The sequence below is a fragment of the Cherax quadricarinatus genome, chromosome 23 (genome assembly GCF_038502225.1).
Source record: "Cherax quadricarinatus isolate ZL_2023a chromosome 23, ASM3850222v1, whole genome shotgun sequence".
Classification (NCBI taxonomy): Eukaryota; Metazoa; Arthropoda; class Malacostraca; order Decapoda; family Parastacidae; genus Cherax; species Cherax quadricarinatus.
The window spans coordinates 16175379-16194744 of NC_091314.1; the positions used below are offsets into that span (position 1 = coordinate 16175379).

General features: G+C 38.3%; 1 protein-coding gene across 15 annotated transcripts in view; it reads right to left on the reverse strand.

Annotated features, from left to right (window-relative positions):
• Positions 1 to 19366, reverse strand: part of LOC128685738 (zinc finger and BTB domain-containing protein 7A) — a 653624-nt gene that overhangs the window by 292941 nt on the left and 341317 nt on the right. Inside the window, exon 6 of one of the 15 annotated variants that reach the window (XM_070087978.1) lies at positions 13626 to 14621. The exons of 13 other annotated variants lie outside the window; for them this stretch is intronic. In XM_070087978.1, coding sequence (XP_069944079.1) covers positions 14319 to 14621 — 303 coding nt within the window. In that variant the 3' untranslated portion in view covers positions 13626 to 14318. Of the gene's footprint in view, positions 1 to 13625; positions 14622 to 19366 lie in introns of those variants that run through there. One more of the 15 variants, XM_070087979.1, reaches the window with a different exon arrangement.

Genomic DNA, 19366 nt, shown 5'->3' on the forward strand with positions numbered 1-19366 from the left:
ATCTGCCATTATTTAAAAAATCGGTACCTGTACTACCTAAACCTAATGCAGCACCAGCATGTGCACTTGATATTAATTATTCAGATGAAGCCTTAGATATGATATGAGTACAAACATTATTCCTACCTCATAATATGCATCAATTAACCCAGTTGTTAAATAACAAAAAAAAGGCACAATACCATGACTGGAACAATACACAAATAACCTGCACATAGAGGAGAGAAGCTTACGATGTCATTTCAGTCTGACTTGGACAATTTACAGAGTCACTTTGTAAATGGTCCAAGTCGGACCGAAATGTCATCATAAGCTCCTCTCTTCTATGTGCGGGTTATTTGTGTATTAACCCAGTTGTGCAATGTTCCTAAATGAAGATACACTGCATCACATTCACATGGAAGCACTAAAACTACATTGGTCTTACAGTGCTTGGGGTAACAGGAGACAATCAAGAGTAAACTGAGGAAGAGGATAGCTCCAGTTCCTTGTATTAAGAGCCTTTCACCAGCATCAAGTTGGTCTGTCTTACAAATTATTTGGTTTGCAAAGTGCATTTTTCCAATACTTCCAAATTATCAGCCACACAACCTCCCACCCCACCCAGTCCCCTTCACTTCTTATGAGTCTGCTGTATTCTATGAATCTTTATGCTGGGATATTTTCTGGTATTAATACAATAATCACTTTGAAAGTCACTAACTTTTGTGCCCTGCCCAACAAGGCTGCAATTTGTACAGGATGACCAACACTAATTCGGCATCATCAGGACCTGTAGGGTGTCGGATTAGTGATTTTGCTGGATTACAGAGTAGTTAGGTTAGAATACACTTACGCCAACAGTGATATTTACATATCAGCGATTTCACCCAATTTACGCCCTATTTTTGGCGCATTCCACTGTTGCAGTCTATCAAACACATAGCTATTTCACTAGTATTCCTTCTACTATGTTGACCGAGTACAAGCAACCACCCCCATTTACCTATTTCAACTACCCAATAAAGTGGTCAAAAATTAGCAATTTGGCCAATTTCACACAAATTTCAAAATAGGGGCCAAAGTAAACAATGCAGACATTCCTGGCACTAAAATAACATTTTCTCTGTTCTTTAGCCACATCTCCAGGCCCCTCTTATATTACGCTTGCTTTCCATTTTGAATTTTTATTCACACAAAAAATAGGTTTATTATTATGCGAACTACTGCATTATTGTAATAATTGTATAAAAAATGTCAACCCATTCATGGCCATGTATCAGACTGGCCAGCTAGACCCATATTGGACGATGACTTCATTTGTTTACTCTTGAATATCGGCAAAAAATTGAACATTTCCACTACTTTGAGCTCAATTTCTAGGTACTTTCCTTTGTGAAACCATTCAAAAACTTATCTATTTCTGTAATATATCTTCCATTCTATCATGCGCGATAAAAAAAACGAGAATATAACAATAAAAACCATAAGAAAATACAATGCAAGTCGCTGTTTTACACCAAAAACACGGTCACTATTTTTTTCTCATGCACTGCGTGCTGCAGGATTTTTTTTTTTTTGTATAGTGCACACTTGCCACACAGACCTATTCTCTCATATGCAGGCCCAAATTTACCAGTCACAGCTTATCTGAGTGAGCTGAGCTCATGGCGACTGACAGTAGCTTCAAAGCCACCTTACTGTTTTTGCCCTTGTATGGTGTACGTGCCAGGGCTAAAAGTGAGCAGGTTACAACAATAAATGAAGAAAAAAAATTGGAATAACTTATGCAGCAAGTAGAACCACCACACAGTAGCAGCAGGTTAGTGTGGTGACGCCAGAAATTTGATAATATGCTAGCCGAAATTAGTGCCAAATTACTGATGGAACCTGATTACCGATTGCTGGATTAGTGATGGCCGACCAGTAATATGTTACTGAAATCTGCTTTTCAGTCTCATCTTCCTCTCACTACAAAAAAAAAAAAAAAAACAAAAAAAAAAAAAAAAAAAAAAAAAAAAAAATCATGTCTTTCTATTATTGTAACATTGTCTATGGTAGTTTGACTCACACAGTTCTTGTGATACAGAATGCAGAAGTGGAAACATTTGTTAATTAACCCTTTGACTGTCGCGGTCGTATATGTACGTCATGGGAGATACCGTGTTTGACGTATCTATACGCATAAATTCTAGCGGCTTCAAATCAAGCGGGAGAGGGCTGGTAGGCCTACACGAGAGAGAATGGGTCTCAGTGGTCGGTGTGCACCCTGTGAAAAAAATCTGGGACTCAGCGGTGCATTGTGGGAACGCCATCTTGGTAGTCCATTTTCACCATGCCTCCCGGTAAGAAGTTCCTCACTCCTCGGCGGATTGGAGGTCTTTTGTTCCCAAGTGATAGCTCAAACAGTGATGATAGTGTCAGTGAAAGTGAATTCCCTGGTTTTGAAGCGGGTGTGACCGAGAAAATTACCCAGGATAACATAATTAGTGATGAAAACCCAGATGACCCACAACCATCCACCTCTGGTGCTAGGCCGGCTCGTTCATATTCACCTGTACCAGGACGAAAGAGGAAACTATTTGCCCGTGTACAAGACTCAGATGTGAGCAGTGCAAGTGATAGTGATAGTGATTTCAAGGTTATTGAAAGCACTTCTAGTTGTGACAGTGAGGGTGAATATTCCCCAGTGAAACGGCAGTATATACGACGTCGCATGTGGTCTGGTAGTGTGCCATATGCTCTTCCAAGAGGAAGGAGTACATCTCGGAGCACATCCCGTGGCCCTACACCACGTCCTGATAGTGAAGATGACGATATTGTTACGATGGGTATAAATGATGTGAGTGAGGCAGCAGGCGGTGGTGGTGATAGTGACGGTGCCATGAGTCATGTGACACCAGCAGCGGGCCACGCTAGTGCCCGCGCTGCTGACTCTGCACAACTACAACCTGCTTCGGCCGACCCCACACTCTCACAACCACAACCACAACCACAACCTGCACAACCACAACGACATTACAATATCCAGAACGCACCAGCTGACCGCATCTGGGATTGGCATCAAGATGACGAGTTTGTTCCCAATCCCCATGACTTTGATGGAGGACAAAGTGGAATACGGCCATCATGTACACTTGGGAACAATCCCACTGAACTGGAATGCTTTCAGTTGTTCTTCGATGAACCCCTGATGGACATTATTGTCAGGGAAAGCAATACATACTATGAGTACACCATGGCAAACACTATGCTTTCACCAAGATCACGCCTACACCAGTGGAAGGACACAACTGTGGCAGAGATGTATCTGTTCTTTGCCACAATAATGCTTATGCCACATGTGTATAAGCATAGTGTCAGCACATACTGGGCGACAGACCGCCTGATTTCAACCCCTGCTTTCAGTGACATTATACCAGTGAATAGATTTGTGTTACTGTTACGTATGTTACACTTTTCAGACAAAACCAGGCCTGACAGAAGCGACAGGTTATATAAGATCAGACGTGTGTTTATGTACCTGAAACAAAAGTGCTGTATGTATTTTTATCCCTTCAGGAAGCTTGTTATTGACGAGTCTTTGATTTTGTTCAAAGGAAGACTCTCATTCAAGCAGTATATACCAAGCAAGAGGAAACGCTTTGGTATAAAGTTATTTGTTCTGTGTGATTGCAAAACTGGTCTGGTTTTGGATATAATTGTGTACACTGGCGGTAAAACAATGGAAGATACCAGGAAGTTACTGGGTATCTCTGGTGATGTGGTTAGAACAATGATGGAGCCATATCTTGGTAAGGGGCATATTTTATATACTGACAACTGGTACACAAGCCCTACACTCAGTGATTTCTTGCGAGTGAACATGACAGATGTGTGTGGCACAGTGCGTAGAAATCGTAAACATATGCCTAGGTTCGAAGCTGGCAGTCGTAGAGGTGAAGTGCAGGTGTTTGCTGCCAATGACATCATGGCATTTCGGTGGCATGACAAACGTGATGTCACACTGCTGACATCAGTTCACCGACACGAAATGGTAGAGACTGGCAAGCAGAATAGAGAGACCAATGAACCTATTGTAAAACCTGCAGCTGTGATGGATTACAACCTCAATATGCGCTTAGTGGACAAATGTGACATGCAGATTGGGTTTGCTGACTGTGTTCGCAAGAGTTATAAGTGGTACATAAAACTGTTTTTCCATCTTCTTGACATTTCCATGCTGAATGCTTATAATATGTATAAGTTGAAGACCAAGAACAAACCCAAATATGGTGAATTTTGTTTGTCAGTCATCAGACAAATAATATTCAAGTACCAAGAAACAACACTTGCAATAGACCAGCGCCCACGAAATTATCAACACATGTCCTCTCGTCTGAGGCCTGGTGATCACTACCCCATACCACTGCCTGCTACTACTGCCAAGAAAAATGCTCAGAAGAGGTGTTTTGTCTGTGGACATACCACAAAACGCACACAAAAACGCAGAGACACTCGTTTTATGTGTGAGGAGTGTAAGACACCATTGTGCTTATACCCATGTTTCAAAGAATTCCACAAGCTGCAGCACTTCTAATAAAGTGTCCAGTGATTGTACATATGTATATATATTATAAAGCAATCGTAATAAACATTTGTTTACATTGTTTGTTTGTGTAAACAAGTTTTAGCAACATTATAATGATACGAGTGTTTTTGCTATAATTGTGTTACATTCAACGAGTGTATATTTGAACATTGCACAATAATTTGGTCTCACAGGCCACAAAAGTTATGTGAAAAAATAAAATAGTGAAAAAAACAAGAAACCATCGAATACAAGTAAATAAAAGTTTACCGGGTGAGCGGCAGTCGCCGCTGTTGCCGCCAGCAGATCAATTTCAGCAAACTTCAGGACTCTATATCTCGGTAAGTACTGATGGGAAAAAATTTTTTTTTTGGGACTAAAACAATCAGAAAAATAATCTTAACATTTTCATAAGAAAAAATTTTTTTTTTTCGAATATTTGGCGACACCAGGAGCAACTTCAGGATTGGGCCCTTCGACAGTCAAAGGGTTAATGGTGGACTTTTGCCTTTGATAAGGAGCTTGTGCCATTTTATTTTAATGATTATACATGTATGTCCCACAGATGTTCATGTGGAACATACATATTTTCAAGCAAGGAAGCACCTAATGCAAATATTTTTGAGGATTTTTATTTTTAAAAATACTCCAATTTCAATAAAAATTTTATTGTAAGAAGTTGTTCAAACATCTATACTGGAAGTTTTAAGAAGTTTGCCTATAAATACAGACAGAAAAAAATAATTTTATTTTTGATATGGCAACACTTTAGAACTGCATTTCCAATATTGGTACGATGTAAAATGTTGTAGTTGACTTTACATGAATATTACAAGGCGAAAGAAGAACCGACCAGGTGGATATGGACGAAATGTCAATATACAGCCTCTCCTCACTTAATGATGGTGTTAGGGGCCTAAGACCCCATCGGTAAATGAATTCGTCAATAATCGAGGAATCACCCCTTACTGACACTTCAAAAGTGTCACCACCCAAAATTAAAACATTCAGTTTTATGTTTGCTGGGAAATTCCTTTCAATCTGTTTATTACTAATGATAATACAACATGAAATAGGTCAATGACTTACTTCTGAGACATTCCAGGAAACACGTGCATAGCTGATCACTTAGGAATTTTTTTTTTCAAGAAAATCGCACTTTTTTTCAGTCTTTGCATAGGCTAAGAATGATCTTCTATAGTTACCCTTTAGGCGGATAGCAACGTTTTCTGTTACGGTTGCAGTTACTATTTTTTTTATCCCTCCCTGCCCTCTACCCTTCAATACCTCTCTATATAATGTAAGTTTTTATTAATTTGGGCATCTTTATCATTCTTCTATGTTATTTATGTTATACCTAATATTATTCTTGAATAAATATGATAGGTAGATAACCTTTATTGATAGTAATAGTATAATTATATAATATTTTATAGTGGGGTAAGGCACGGGTAAGGCACATCTCCTTGCAGCATCAGTTACTGAGATACTGCTGGCTGGCTGGCACACACTCTCTCTCTCTCTCCCTCCCTCTCCCTCCCTCCCTCCCTCTCTCTCCTCTCTCTCTCTCTCTCTCCTCTCTCTCTCTCTCTCCTCTCTCTCTCTCCTCTCTCTCTCCTCTCTCTCTCCTCTCCTCTCTCTCTCTCTCTCTCTGCTGTAACTAGCTCCTCCCACTTTGTAACCAGGCCCAAGTGGTGAATTAAATATGCATGTATTAGAAAGAAAAAATAAGATAAGATAAGATTTCGTTCGGATTTTTAACCCCGGAGGGTTAGCCACCCAGGATAACCCAAGAAAGTCAGTGCGTCATCGAGGACTGTCTAACTTATTTCCATTGGGGTCCTTAATCTTGTCCCCCAGGATGCGACCCACACCAGTCGACTAACACCCAGGTACCTATTTGCTGCTAGGTGAACAGGACAACAGGTGTAAGGAAACGTGTCGAAATGTTTCCACCCGCCGGGAATCGAACCCGGGCCCTCCGTGTGTGAAGCGGGAGCTTTAGCCACCAGGCCACCGGGTGGTTAAAAATGAAATGAAACTCAAACTTGAAAACTTTATTTTAATTTGCATCACTGTCATATTATAGTTAAAATAAAAAATTAAGATACACATACAACAAGTAAAGCTTACAGAAAAATAGCATAAGAGTCTGCAACATTTCGGTATAAGTATCATCTTTGTACAGTGAACCCTTGGTTTTTCGAGTCTCAGTTTTCGTGAATTTTGGTTATTGGCAAATTTTTTCGTCAATATATAGCCTAAGTTTTCACAATTTCACTTGGATTTTGGCAGTGGTACGGGAGGTGTCCCAGTGGCCCTATACACACAAAGCCTCCCACAGATGCATTCAGAGTCAGTGTAGCATTGTTTCTCAGAGAGTGAACATTACCCTGCGAGGTAATACAAAACATTTCGTAAAAATACATTGTTTTTTGCACTTGTTTATTGTGTGTGACTGCTAAATAAGCCACCATGGGCCCAAAGAAAGCTGCTAGTGCCAGCCCTTTGATAAAGAAGGCAAGAAACACGAGAGAATTCAAGAAAGAACACACCAGCCAGGGAACTTCCCCACACACCAACCAGGGTATTTCCCCACACCAGACAGTGTATTCCCCCACCCACCATCCAGGGTACTTCCCCACACACCAGCCAGGGTACTTCCCCACACACACCAGAAAGGGTACTTCCCTACACACCAGGCAGGGTACTTCCCTACACACCAGACAGGGTACTTCCCCACACAACAGCCAGGGTACTTCCCAACACACCAGCCAGGGTACTTCCCCACACACCAGCCAGGGTACTTCCCCACACACCAGAGTACTTCCCCACACACACCTGACAACCCTATGCCTGTTGTGGAATCTATTGTAGCTTTGGGGAAGTCCATGGGGTTGGATGTGAATGACCAGGATGTGGAAGAGTTGGTGGATGACCACAGTGAACAGCTAACCACTTAAGAGCCGCAAGACCTTCATCTGGAACAGCAACAGACCACAGCTGAGGAAATTGCTTCAGAAGAGGAGGAAGAGAAAGGAAAGAAGGTGCCTTCTTCAATGATTAAGGACATTTGTGCAAAGTGGAATGAGTTGGAAAGTTTTGTGGAGAAATGTCACCCTAACAAACCTGTTGCAGGCCGTGTCTGCAACATGTCAATGACAATTCCTTGTCCCATTTTAGGCAAATCTTAAAAAAGAGATGCCAGAAACAGAGCTCTCTGGAAATTTTTTTTATGCAACAGGGGTCCAGTGACTCTCAATCCGGTCCTAGTGCCAGCAAAAAACGAAGAAGTGAAGTAACCCCCGATGAGGCCTTGGTACCTGAAGTCTTTATGGAAGGGGAATCCCCTTCCAAACAATAATAAGTATTCCCTCTCCCCTCCTCCCCATCTTCCATACACCAACAAGAGTCTTTAATAAAGGTAAGTGTGATGTTATTATTGCTTTATACTGATTTGTCATTCTTTTCTGTATGTTAATCTATATTTAATCCTTAAAAAAAAATATTTTTTTTTTTAATACTTTTAGGTGTTTGGAACAGATTCATTGGATTTACATTATTTCTTATGAGGAAAATGGTTTTGATTTTCATGAATTTTGGTTTTCAGCAGACTCTCTCGACCCTTTCAGGGTCGAGAGGCCCTCTCCTAAACTTGTTCTCAGGGTCGAAAATATTTTGGAAAAAAAAAAATTCTTATGAAATGATAATCTTTTCCCGATCATGATACCAAAAGAATGAAATTTGATGGAAAACTTTCGGAATTATACTTTCACGAAGTTAGCAGTCTCAATGATGTTCACGCATCAGCGATTTTGCCCACTTTGAGCCCTATTGTCGGCCAATTACAGTGTACTAGTCAACAAAAAATCATAACTATTTTGCTAGAACTCCATTTTTTCTATTGAGTGAGTACAAGAAACCACCCATTTACCCATTTCAACTATCCAATAAAGTGGTCAGAAATTGGCAATTTTGAGAACTTCACACAAATTTCAAAAGATGCCAATTTCCAAATAGGGCCCAGAATAAACAAGACAGACATTCCTGGCACTAAAATAACATTTCCTCTGTTCATTAGTCACGTCCCAAAGCCCCTCTTACATTTCCTTTGCTTTAAACTTTTAATTTTTATTCTCACAAAATATAGAAGACTTACTATTATGCAGACTACTGCATTAGTGTAGAAATGGTATAAATAATATCAGTGCACTTGTGAAAAAATATTAGACTCACCAGCTGATGTGTATTGGACGCATAGCATGATGTGTTTACTTTTGAACTTTGGCAAAAATCGAACATTTCTGCTACTTTGAGCTCAATTTCAAGGTAATTTTCATTGTGAAACCAATCAAAATCATCTCAATTTCTGTAATATGTCTTCCATTCTATAAAATGAGAAAGGGGAAACTAGAATACAACCATAAATACCACACAAAAATACAGTGCAAAGTCGCCGTTTTAAACCAAAAACAGTCAAGTTTTTTTTTTCATTACGCACTGTGTTGCAGGATTTTTTTTTGTACTGTGCACACTGACCACATAGACCCATTCTTTCATATGTAGGCCTACCAGCTTTCTCTCGCTAGATTTGAAAGCGCTAGAATTTACGCGTAATAGTACGTCAATAACCCTGGTGTGTAAAATGTACTAGTACGTCGAAAACCGTGAAAGGGTTAATACGAAAACCAAGGGTCCATTGTTCCATGTTTCTACATATAATTATAGCCATTTTACAAAAATTATTTTTATGACTCGGCGAGTAATATACAGTGGAACCTCTACTTATGAGTTTAACCCCTTGACTGTCACAACCCCAAATCCTGAGGTGTCTCCCGGTGTTGCAAAATTTCCAAAAAAAAATAAAAAAAAATTTCTCATGAAATGATAAGAGAATCTTTTCCCGATTGTAATGACACCAGAAGAATGAAATTTGATGCAAAACTGATGGAATTAAGCTCTTGCAAAGTTAGTGACCTTGGCAATATTTACGAATTGGCGATTTCGCCCACTTTGAGCCCTATTTTCGGCTAATTCCATTGTTCCAGGCGACCAAACTCATAGCTATTTCTTTAGAACTCCATTTTTTCTATTGACTGAGTACAAGAAACTGCCCATTTACCAATTTCAACTACCCAATAACGTGATCAGAAATTTGCAATTTGGCCAATTTCACGAGTTAAAAAACATGACAATTTCAAAATACGGTCCAGAATGAAAATGCAGATATCCCTGGCTCTAAAATAACATTTTCTTTGTTCATCAGTCACGTCTCCAGGCCCCTCTGATATTACTCTTGCTTTCTATTTTGAATTTTTATTCAAACAAAAAATAGAAGATTTACTGTTATGCAGACTACTGCAATACTATAATAATTGTATAAATAATGTCAACTCATTCATGACTGCATATTAGAATGGATACTTGGACATTTATTTGAAAATGACATCATTTGTTTACTGTTGAACATCGGCAAAAATCAAACATTTCCCCTATTTTGAGCTCCATTTCTAGGTTCTTTTCATAGCAAAACTAATCAAAATCACCTCTATTTCTATAATATGTTTTCCATTCTATCAAATGAGACCAAGAAAACGAGAATATAACCATAAATACTATACGAAAATAGACCTTAAATTCAGCATTTTAATTAAAAAAAAAAACAGTCGGAGTTTTTTTTTTCTCATTATGCACTGCGTGTTGCAGGATTTTTTTTATATGGTGCACACTGACCACGCAGACCCGTTCTCTCACATGTGGGCCTACCAGCTTTCTCCTGCTTGATTTGAAGCCGCTAGAATTTATGAGTATATATACGTCAAACACGGTACCTCGTAAGACATATATACGGCCGCGACAGTCAAAGGGTTAAATGTTTATACAGTAGTGTACTGTATACTGAAATAAACAGAACAGAGGAAATCAGCACCAATATACATTATTTAGGTATGAATGCTGGTTAGAGAGCCCATCATAAGTCTGAGGCGTAAGTAAATGAGTACATCGCTAAGTGAGGAGAGGCTGTATGGCATTGTGGCATTTTGATGACATCTTCTAACATAATTTAAAACTGCTGTAAAAATATTATACTTAGAAAAATGGTATGAACAAATGGATTGCACCATAATGTGGCCAGATTTATGCATTATTTTTCAGTAAGAAAAATTTGTTACTTATCTTTTCAATTTCTGAAAGAAAAAAAATTCTCATTTAAAGCTGCCTCTGCCCCTTAACCTAATGAACTGGAGGTTTGAATCCATGGCAAGCCATTCCTAAAACTAACAGGTCAGTGTGCTATCAACTGTAATAAGACCGCAAATTTAAGGACTAGCTTTAAGGACTAGCCTGTCTTTGTAATACTCATTTGTGCTAAATTGTTATCTGTTTACAATAATGTTTTTACCACTGAATATATCATTGCTTAAAATCTGAAGTTTATTTTAAGCCTGCCCATAATGCTCTGCATACAAGGGGCTTTGGCATGTTGTTGTATTCCTTTGTACTTCTCTGTATCATGATCAAATTAATAAATAAATAAATAAAGAAATAAAGAAATAAATGTTCCATTCAGTGAGCTGTTTGCAATCATGTCATTACGACTTTGCGAATCATCAAATTTCAGTATAAAAATCAGTATTTCCTTTCTGATGATAAATGAAAGAAAAATCTGAACAATAAATAATGCTGTATTTCAACACATTCACAAGGCATTTAGACTGCTCACTGTACGACCTTGAAAAGAACAGTAAGGGTTACTCTCCAGTGTGAGTATGGACATGCTGATTTAATTTGTCTTTTTTAGTAGAATTATAAGAACAATGAGGGCATGGAAAATGCTTTTTTCCAATATGTTTACATATATGATGAACATTTTGTGTCACTGTAGTACTATAAGAACAATAAGAACAGGCAAATAGTTTTTCTCTGGTATGGATTTGTAAGTGCTTTGTCAAATGGTCCTTCTAAACAGTTGTATATTGACAGAAGAGACAATGGTAAACCTTGCCAACAAACCTTCACGTATCTCCACTGTTCAGTTCCACCTGTTAGAAATTCTTGTCTTAATTATTATTAACCCTTTGAGGGTTTCGGACATACTAGTACGGCTTACGACCCAGGGTTTTTGACGTACTAGTACGCCTAAATTCTAGCGCCCTCAAATCTACTGGGAGAAAGCTGGTAGGACTTCATATGAAAGAATGGGTCTATGTGGTCAGTGTGCACAGTCTAAAAAAAATCCTGCAGCACACAGTGCATAATGAGAAAAAAAAAACTTTGACCGTTTTTTTGGAATAAAACAGCGACTTTGCACTGTATTTTCGTATGGTATTTATTGTTGTATTCTAGTTTTCTTGGTCTCATTTTATAGAATGGAAGACATATTACAGAAATTGAGATGATTTTGACTGGTTTTACAATGAAAGATACCTTGAAATTGAGCTCAAAGTAGCAGAAATGTTCGATTTTTACCAAATTTCAAAAGTAAACAAATCGTGCCAATGGTCCAATACACGTCAACTGGTGAGTCTAATATTCTTTCACAAGTGCGCCAATAATATTTATACCATTTTTTACACTAATGCAGTAGTCTGCATAACAGTAAATCTTATATTTTTTGTGAGAATAAAAATTCAAAGTGGAAACCAAAAGAATATAAGAGGGGCCTTGAGACGTGACTAATGTCCAGAGGAAATGTCATTTTAGTGCCAGGAATGTCTTTCTTGTTTATTCTGGACCCTATTCGGAAATTGGCATCTTTTGAAATTTGTATGAAATTGGCAAAATTGCTAAATTCTGACCACTGTACTGGATAGTTGAATTTCATAAATGGGTGGTTTCTTGCACCCATTCGATAGAAAAAATGGAGTTCTAGCGAAATATTCATGTTTTTTGTCGACTAGTACAGTGGAATTGGCCGAAAATGGGGCTCAAAGTGGGCAAAATCGCCGATGCGTAAATATCCCCGAGACCGCTAACTTCGCGAGAGCATAATTCCGTAAGTTTTCCATCAAATTTCAAACTTTTGGTGTCCTTATGATCGGGAAAAGATTCTCTATCTTTTCATAAGAGAAAATTATTTTTTTTTTTTTTTAAATTTGGCCGACCCTGAGAACGAGTTTCGGAGAGGGCCTGTCGACCCTCAAAGGGTTAATTCTAAATATAATGCCATTCAACAAAACCTCCAGGTAAGTGCATATAATAAATTCATTTTTCAATATCAAAATTAACTAAATGAGCATTGTAATACAAATAAACAAGAACTGCTGTAAAATTATTTTCCACAAAATCTTCCCAAGACTATTTTAGAAACATAAGTTTTGAAATAAATACAAAGTAAAAAAGAAGTTTTGTGTGCAAGGGGCTTGGACATCCAGCAAGCAACTGTGTGTTAGATAGGAGAGGAGGCAAATGGTTATTGGGACTTAACAAACTGTTGGAATGTGACTAAGGTAACATTTCGTTAAGGGATTCAGGCAAACTGGTTTGCCAAGAGGTGGGAAGTACAATGCCTGCATTCTAAAGGAGGGGTTAGGAATATCTGCTGTTTGGAGAGACATCTGAACTGCCGTATCTGTATTCCTTTGGCAAGACAGTGATAGTGTGAATGATGGTGAAGGTGTTTCTTTTTCAGTTCAACCTATCTTAGTGGGAGATGGCTAGTGAGTTAAAAAAAAAAAAAACACACAAAATAAAACTATGTGCTAAACCTGGAAGGGTCATTCATTCAGCAATTTTTTTTTTTTTCAGTCCAGGGATTCGATCCCCAGACTTCAGTGATTAGAGATGCGACTCTCATATTCCCTCATGAAGACAGTCAGAAGTTTGTTCGCAATTTCCCTCATGCACAGAGGAAAGGCACTGGTGACCTAGGCATCGCTGATACTCATCGAGGTCTCTCTTCATGTACTTATCGCGCCCCCTTTTAATTGGAGGTACTTTGTATCTTTACACAAACATCCCGCACATAGGAGAGAGGTGATTAGGACAACGTTTCAGTCTGACTTGGACCATTTACAAAGTCAGTGTGACTTTGTAAATGGTCCAAGTCAGACTGAATTGTCGTCGTAAGCTCCTCTCTCCTATGTGAGGGTTATTTGTGTGTTGTTCCAGTCATGGTATTGTGCCTCTTTGTTACTTTGTATCTTTGCCAGAGAACCTCCTACATTATAAGTGTGTCTGTTACTTCAATGCTTTTGAAGTTCTGAAAATGCATATACACTACGTACAATAAACAAAACAGGTTAAGAAAATATGGCATATTTCCATTCTTTACCATTTAATATTACTGTTACAAAATGATAGCTTTAAATTTTTATTCTTCCATTTAACACGTAACCCAGTAACAAAAAAGAAATAAAATAGCAACATAAATACTACGTAGAGGCAACAACCCAATAACTGGACAGATTACCACACAATATGCAGGGAAACTTTTAATGTATAGGTACCTACCCCCCTTCCCTAAAGGGGCTTCATCAAATACCTGACAGAGCCCCTACATGGGTGAAACAATGTGCATGAAAAGTTTCCCTGCATATTGTGTCTTACTGAATTTCAAAGGTTTTACACATTAAAATTAGTTATGCAAAAAAAATGAGGATATCATTAAAAGTTTGCATGGCTTTAAATACTGTAGTTGTGCACTATGACCTTGACTGTAGCGCCTAAGTGTAAATAGTGAATATAACTGAGAAACTTGAAAATTTTTACTTAGCCTAAATAGAGCCTAAAAAATGGAGTGGAATTTACTATTCCTTTCTCATTTCATTTAGGACTGATGTTTCATCATATGATATCGTAAAGTTGCCATATGAGAAGCACGGTAAGGACATAAAGAACACAAATAAGGTTTCTCTCCAGTGTGAATTCTCATATGATCATTCAAGGCATACTTTGTTGAGGAACGGTAAGGACAAAGTGTGCAACTGAATGGTCTTTCTCCAGTATGAGTGCGGATATGCTTTAACATGTGGTCTTTCCTAGCAGTGGAATGACTACAGAAGGGGCAATGGTGCACCTTGCTGGCGGCAGCTCTTCCGTTATACCTCGAACCATCACTGTTCACTCCCACCTGTTGGGAATGCCTATCTTAATTACTGTTATTAATCAATACAAAGATATACTGATATGACATAGCCCCCCCCACACACACACACACAAAGAAACTGGAGAAAGTGCAGAGGTTTGCAACAAGCCTAGTCCCAGAGTTAAAGGATATGTCCTATGAAGAAAAGTTAAAGGAACTCAAACTGATGACACTGAAGGACAGAACTAATAATGTGAATAGGGACAGATTGTTTGACAAACAGGAAAAAGGAACACTAGAGCACAGCAAGAAGTAAAAACCACTAATGAGTCACAGACATCAGGAAGATTTCTTCAGCCTTAGAGCAGTCAAGCAAGAGGTATGATCCATACATAGTTTCAAGAAGAGGTCCAATAAGGCCTTTGAAGAAAGGAGTGAACGCGATAGTGAACAGAAAGGAGGCAGGGTCAAGAGCTGTGATTTGATCCTTACAATCACATGGGCCTAGCGAACTAGGATTGTGTGGTCTCTTGCGGCGGGACAATGTGTTGTGGGGTCAAACCCTGCCCTGCCACAGTTTGATAAATGCCCCCCCCCTCTGTGTGTGTGTGTGTGTGTGTGTGTGTGTTTGTGCACGAGTGTGCGTGCACATGTGCATGTGTGTGTGTGCACAATAAGTTCACAGTAAATAGGTGATATCACAACATGCAAAACAACCACTGTGATAAAATAAGTGAAATTCCAAGTGCCTTCCTGATTTCTCACATTATCAAGGATCTGTAAAATGAAAGATCAACAGAAATGCATAAAAAGACGAGATTACACTTTGAGGTCAACTTACAACACTTGACCTTTTTACAATGAAGGAGGTAGGCAGTCAAGGACCTGTTAAACAGAGTTTATATTCTACCCAAATTTTAAGATTTTGACGTGTCTAATGTATCTTAAATTCTTCCCAAATTTTATTAATTATAAATGAATCCAATTTGTATAATACTAAGGCAATATTCATATTAATTTCCAAATTATGTTTTATGAAACTTGATTTTATTATACAGCCTCTCCTCACTTAGCGACGTACTCATTTACCGACAACTCGGACTCACGATGAGCTCTTCCACCAGTATGCATACCTTAACCCTTTGACTGTCGCGGCCGTATATATACATCTTACGAGGTACCGTGTTTGACGTATATATACTCATAAATTCTAGCGGCTTCAAATCAAGCAGGAGAAAGCTGGTAGGCCCACATGTGAGAGAATGGGTCTGTGTGGTCAGTGTGCACCATATAAAAAAAATCCTGGAGCACACAGTGCATAATGAGAAAAAAAAACTCTGACCGTTTTTTTTAATTAAAATGCCAACTTTGTGGTCTATTTTCGTATAGTATTTATGGTTGTATTCTCGTTTTCTTGGTTTCATTTGATAGAAAGGAAAACATATTATAGAAATAGAGGTGATTTTGATTGATTTTACTATAAAAAGAACTTGGAAATGGAGCTCAAAGTAGGGGAAATGTTTGATTTTTGCCAATGTTCAAAAGGAAACAAATGATGCCATTGTCCAATAAATGTCTAACTAGCCATTCTAATATGCAGTCATGAATGGGTTGATGTTATTTATACAATTATTACAGTATTGCAGTAGTCTGCATAATAGTAAGTCTTCTATTTTTTGTTTGAATAAAAATTCAAAATAGAAAGCAAGAGTAATATCAGAGGGGCCTGGAGACATGACTGATGAACAAAGAAAATGTTATTTTAGAGCCAGGGATGTCTGCATTGTTCATTCTGGACCTTACTTTGAAATTGCCATATTTTTTAATTTTCGTGAAATTGGCCAAATTGCAAATTTCTGACCACATTATTGGGTAGTTGAAATCGGTAAATGGGCAGTTTCTTGTGCTCAACCGATAGAGAAAATGGAGTTCTAAAGACATAGCTATGAGTTTGGTCGACTGGACCAACGGAGATAGCCGAAAATGGGGCTCAAAGTGGGCAAAATCGCCGAGGTCGCTAACTTCGCGAAAGCGTTATTCCATCAGTTTTCCATCAAATTTAATTTTTTTGGTGTCATTACAATCAGGAAAAGATTCTCTATCATTTCATAAGAATTTTTTTTTTTTTTAAATTTTGCGACACCATGAGACACCTCAGGATTGGGGGTTGCGACAGTCAAAGGGTTAAATATGTGCATTAGAGCTGATTTCCTTTATTCTGTTTATTACAATATATAGTAGAGCCTCACTTATATGGCAGGTCAGGTTCCAGGCTACTGCCATAAAGCAGAAATTGCAGTAAAGTGGAACATCCTTTTTCCTACTTAAAAATGAATATAAATACTAGGTAACACTTTTACACTAACATATATTAAATTAGCAATAGAACTAGGCATTAAAAAACACAATAAAAAGTAAAATACACACACAGTACACTTGTTACTTACCTTAAAACAATATCAAAGATGGTTGACACAAACCCACTACCTTGCTTATCAACAAATTCGTTTACCAATGTGATCTTAGGAACAGAACTTCATCGTTAAGTGAGGAGAGGCTGTATATCTCTCGACCATGGACCTGCTTGATATAATTTTCTTGGCATTTGGAAAATCAACTGAATGGTTAAAATCTCTCACATGAATCTTAATCTTAGTTCACAAGTTTTCCCAGCTTGACCATAATAAACTATCACAATTTTTACAAGGAATCTTGTACACACACCCATCAGCATTTATGGGGGAATTTTTTATCAATTTTTTTTTATTGTGTCAAGATTTTTAAATACAACTTTGATATTAAAATTCTTAAGTAGAGAAGACATATCAAGAAAGTTTTCATGGTAAGGGAGAACCAACATACTTCTAGTTAACCCTTTAACTGTCCAAACGTAGATGTACGTTCTTACTACCAGCACTCCAAACGTAGATCAATGTTTTATTTTTCCTGCCTCCAAATTTGGCACGATTGGCCTAAGATGCCTGGTCAGCATAGAATGGGTCTTAACCCTCAGTGTGCACTGTATTAAAAAAATCTTGGATCACTTAGTACCTTGTGGGAGCACCAGTACAACTGAGTCCCAGCTAGAGCAAACAGTGCGGCAAACACCAAGGATTCACTGGTGTCATGTCATATTAACACTCCCCTTTTAAGAGGAAAGTGATGTTAACCCCAAGTTTAGGGTCTGTCAATCTCTGTCTGTCTATCTTGTCCTGTCATCTTGCCAGAATGTCCTATAACCTATGCCCTAAGTAAAAAGAAACAAGTCTGGAACTGATATTTCGACAGGCTGGCTGGCTGATTGACTGTCTCTATCTCCAACTGTCTGTTTGCATCTATCTCTGTCTCTATCTCACAGGAACACATACGTAAATACAATTATACATGGAGTAAATTACCTAGGATAACCCAACAAATCCAGACATAGTGCTATTCTGGAACTGTAATTTCAGAAGACTGACTGGCCGGCAGCTGGCTGGCCAGTTGATTGACTGTCTCTATCTCTATCTGTCTGTATTTATCTCCGTCTCTATATCTGTCGCTATCTCACAGGAACAAATACGTAAATACAATTCTACATAGTGTAAATTACCTAGGATAACCTAAAAAATCCAGACAAAGTGCTATACTGTGCTTGTAGATAGTGATCATGTGTAATACCAGATGGTTCATGAGCAGCTCTCTGAGACAGACAGATAGATAGACAGGCAGACAGATAGACAGACATGTTTGTGTGTAAGAGTGAAAACAAAGTGAAGGCTCATCAAATGTCACCACTGTTATTAGCGGAGAGATATGACTGAAGCAGGTAAAAATGTTCACCTGTCACTGTGTCTCTGTCTATTTGAGCACTATTTCAGTACCTAACATTAGTATCAGAACAAAGATTAACTATGAAATCACAAGAACTACTACAAATTGTCATTATCAGGACAAAAATTATACAAATTAAAAAAAAAAAAAATGAGATAAAAAGGTATATCAGCAACACATCTGCAAGTGGCAGCACTTCGTGTTGCCTTCAGATGAGTGACAAGTGCCAACTTTGTGGCCTTATATCTCTGTAAGTAGTGACTCTTGAATTTTTTTTTTTACATTACTTTATGTAAAAAAAAAAGTCCTCTTCATTTAACAAACAAAAAAAAAATTTTTTTATTTTTCAAAATATTTGGAGCGCTGGGCGAGAGAATGTAGATCTACGTTTGGACAGCTAAGGGGTTAAATAAGGTTGGTCGTCCTTTCTTGAATTGTAAAAAGTATTTCTAGCAATTAGACAAGTTAAAATCTTAAAGCTTGGGTAGAATATAAGCTGTGTTCGAGAGGTCCTTGTAGCTTGTTTGATAGTGTCCTCAGCTTACACACTAAGGCACGGGTGAAACATTACCTGAAATGCTCTGCATAACCAGGGGCTTTATATATACAGTAGTATGAAAATATCAGATTGGTCATGGTCTGGGTATCAGCGGTGTTAACTCCCGGAACACCCTTCAGATAGGTCATTAATAGTTTTGTCATGAATTTGAAGAGATATAGATTATCATCATGGTTGGCACACATGGGTGAGGTGAGCCAACCTGCAATGTGGTATCGTGCCTCTTGGGCAATGTCCGAGTCAACGGGAGTGTGGGGGGAGAGGAGGAGGAGGGGGCTTAGCAGCCAATCAGCAATGGGGGGCTGAATTTCTCTGTGGCAGAATCTGCAGAAATTGTACTACAGTTTATTCTTCCCTCTTCAGTCTGAAGATACCACGTATGTTTCCCATACCTACTCTGGATTATTTACCCACCATA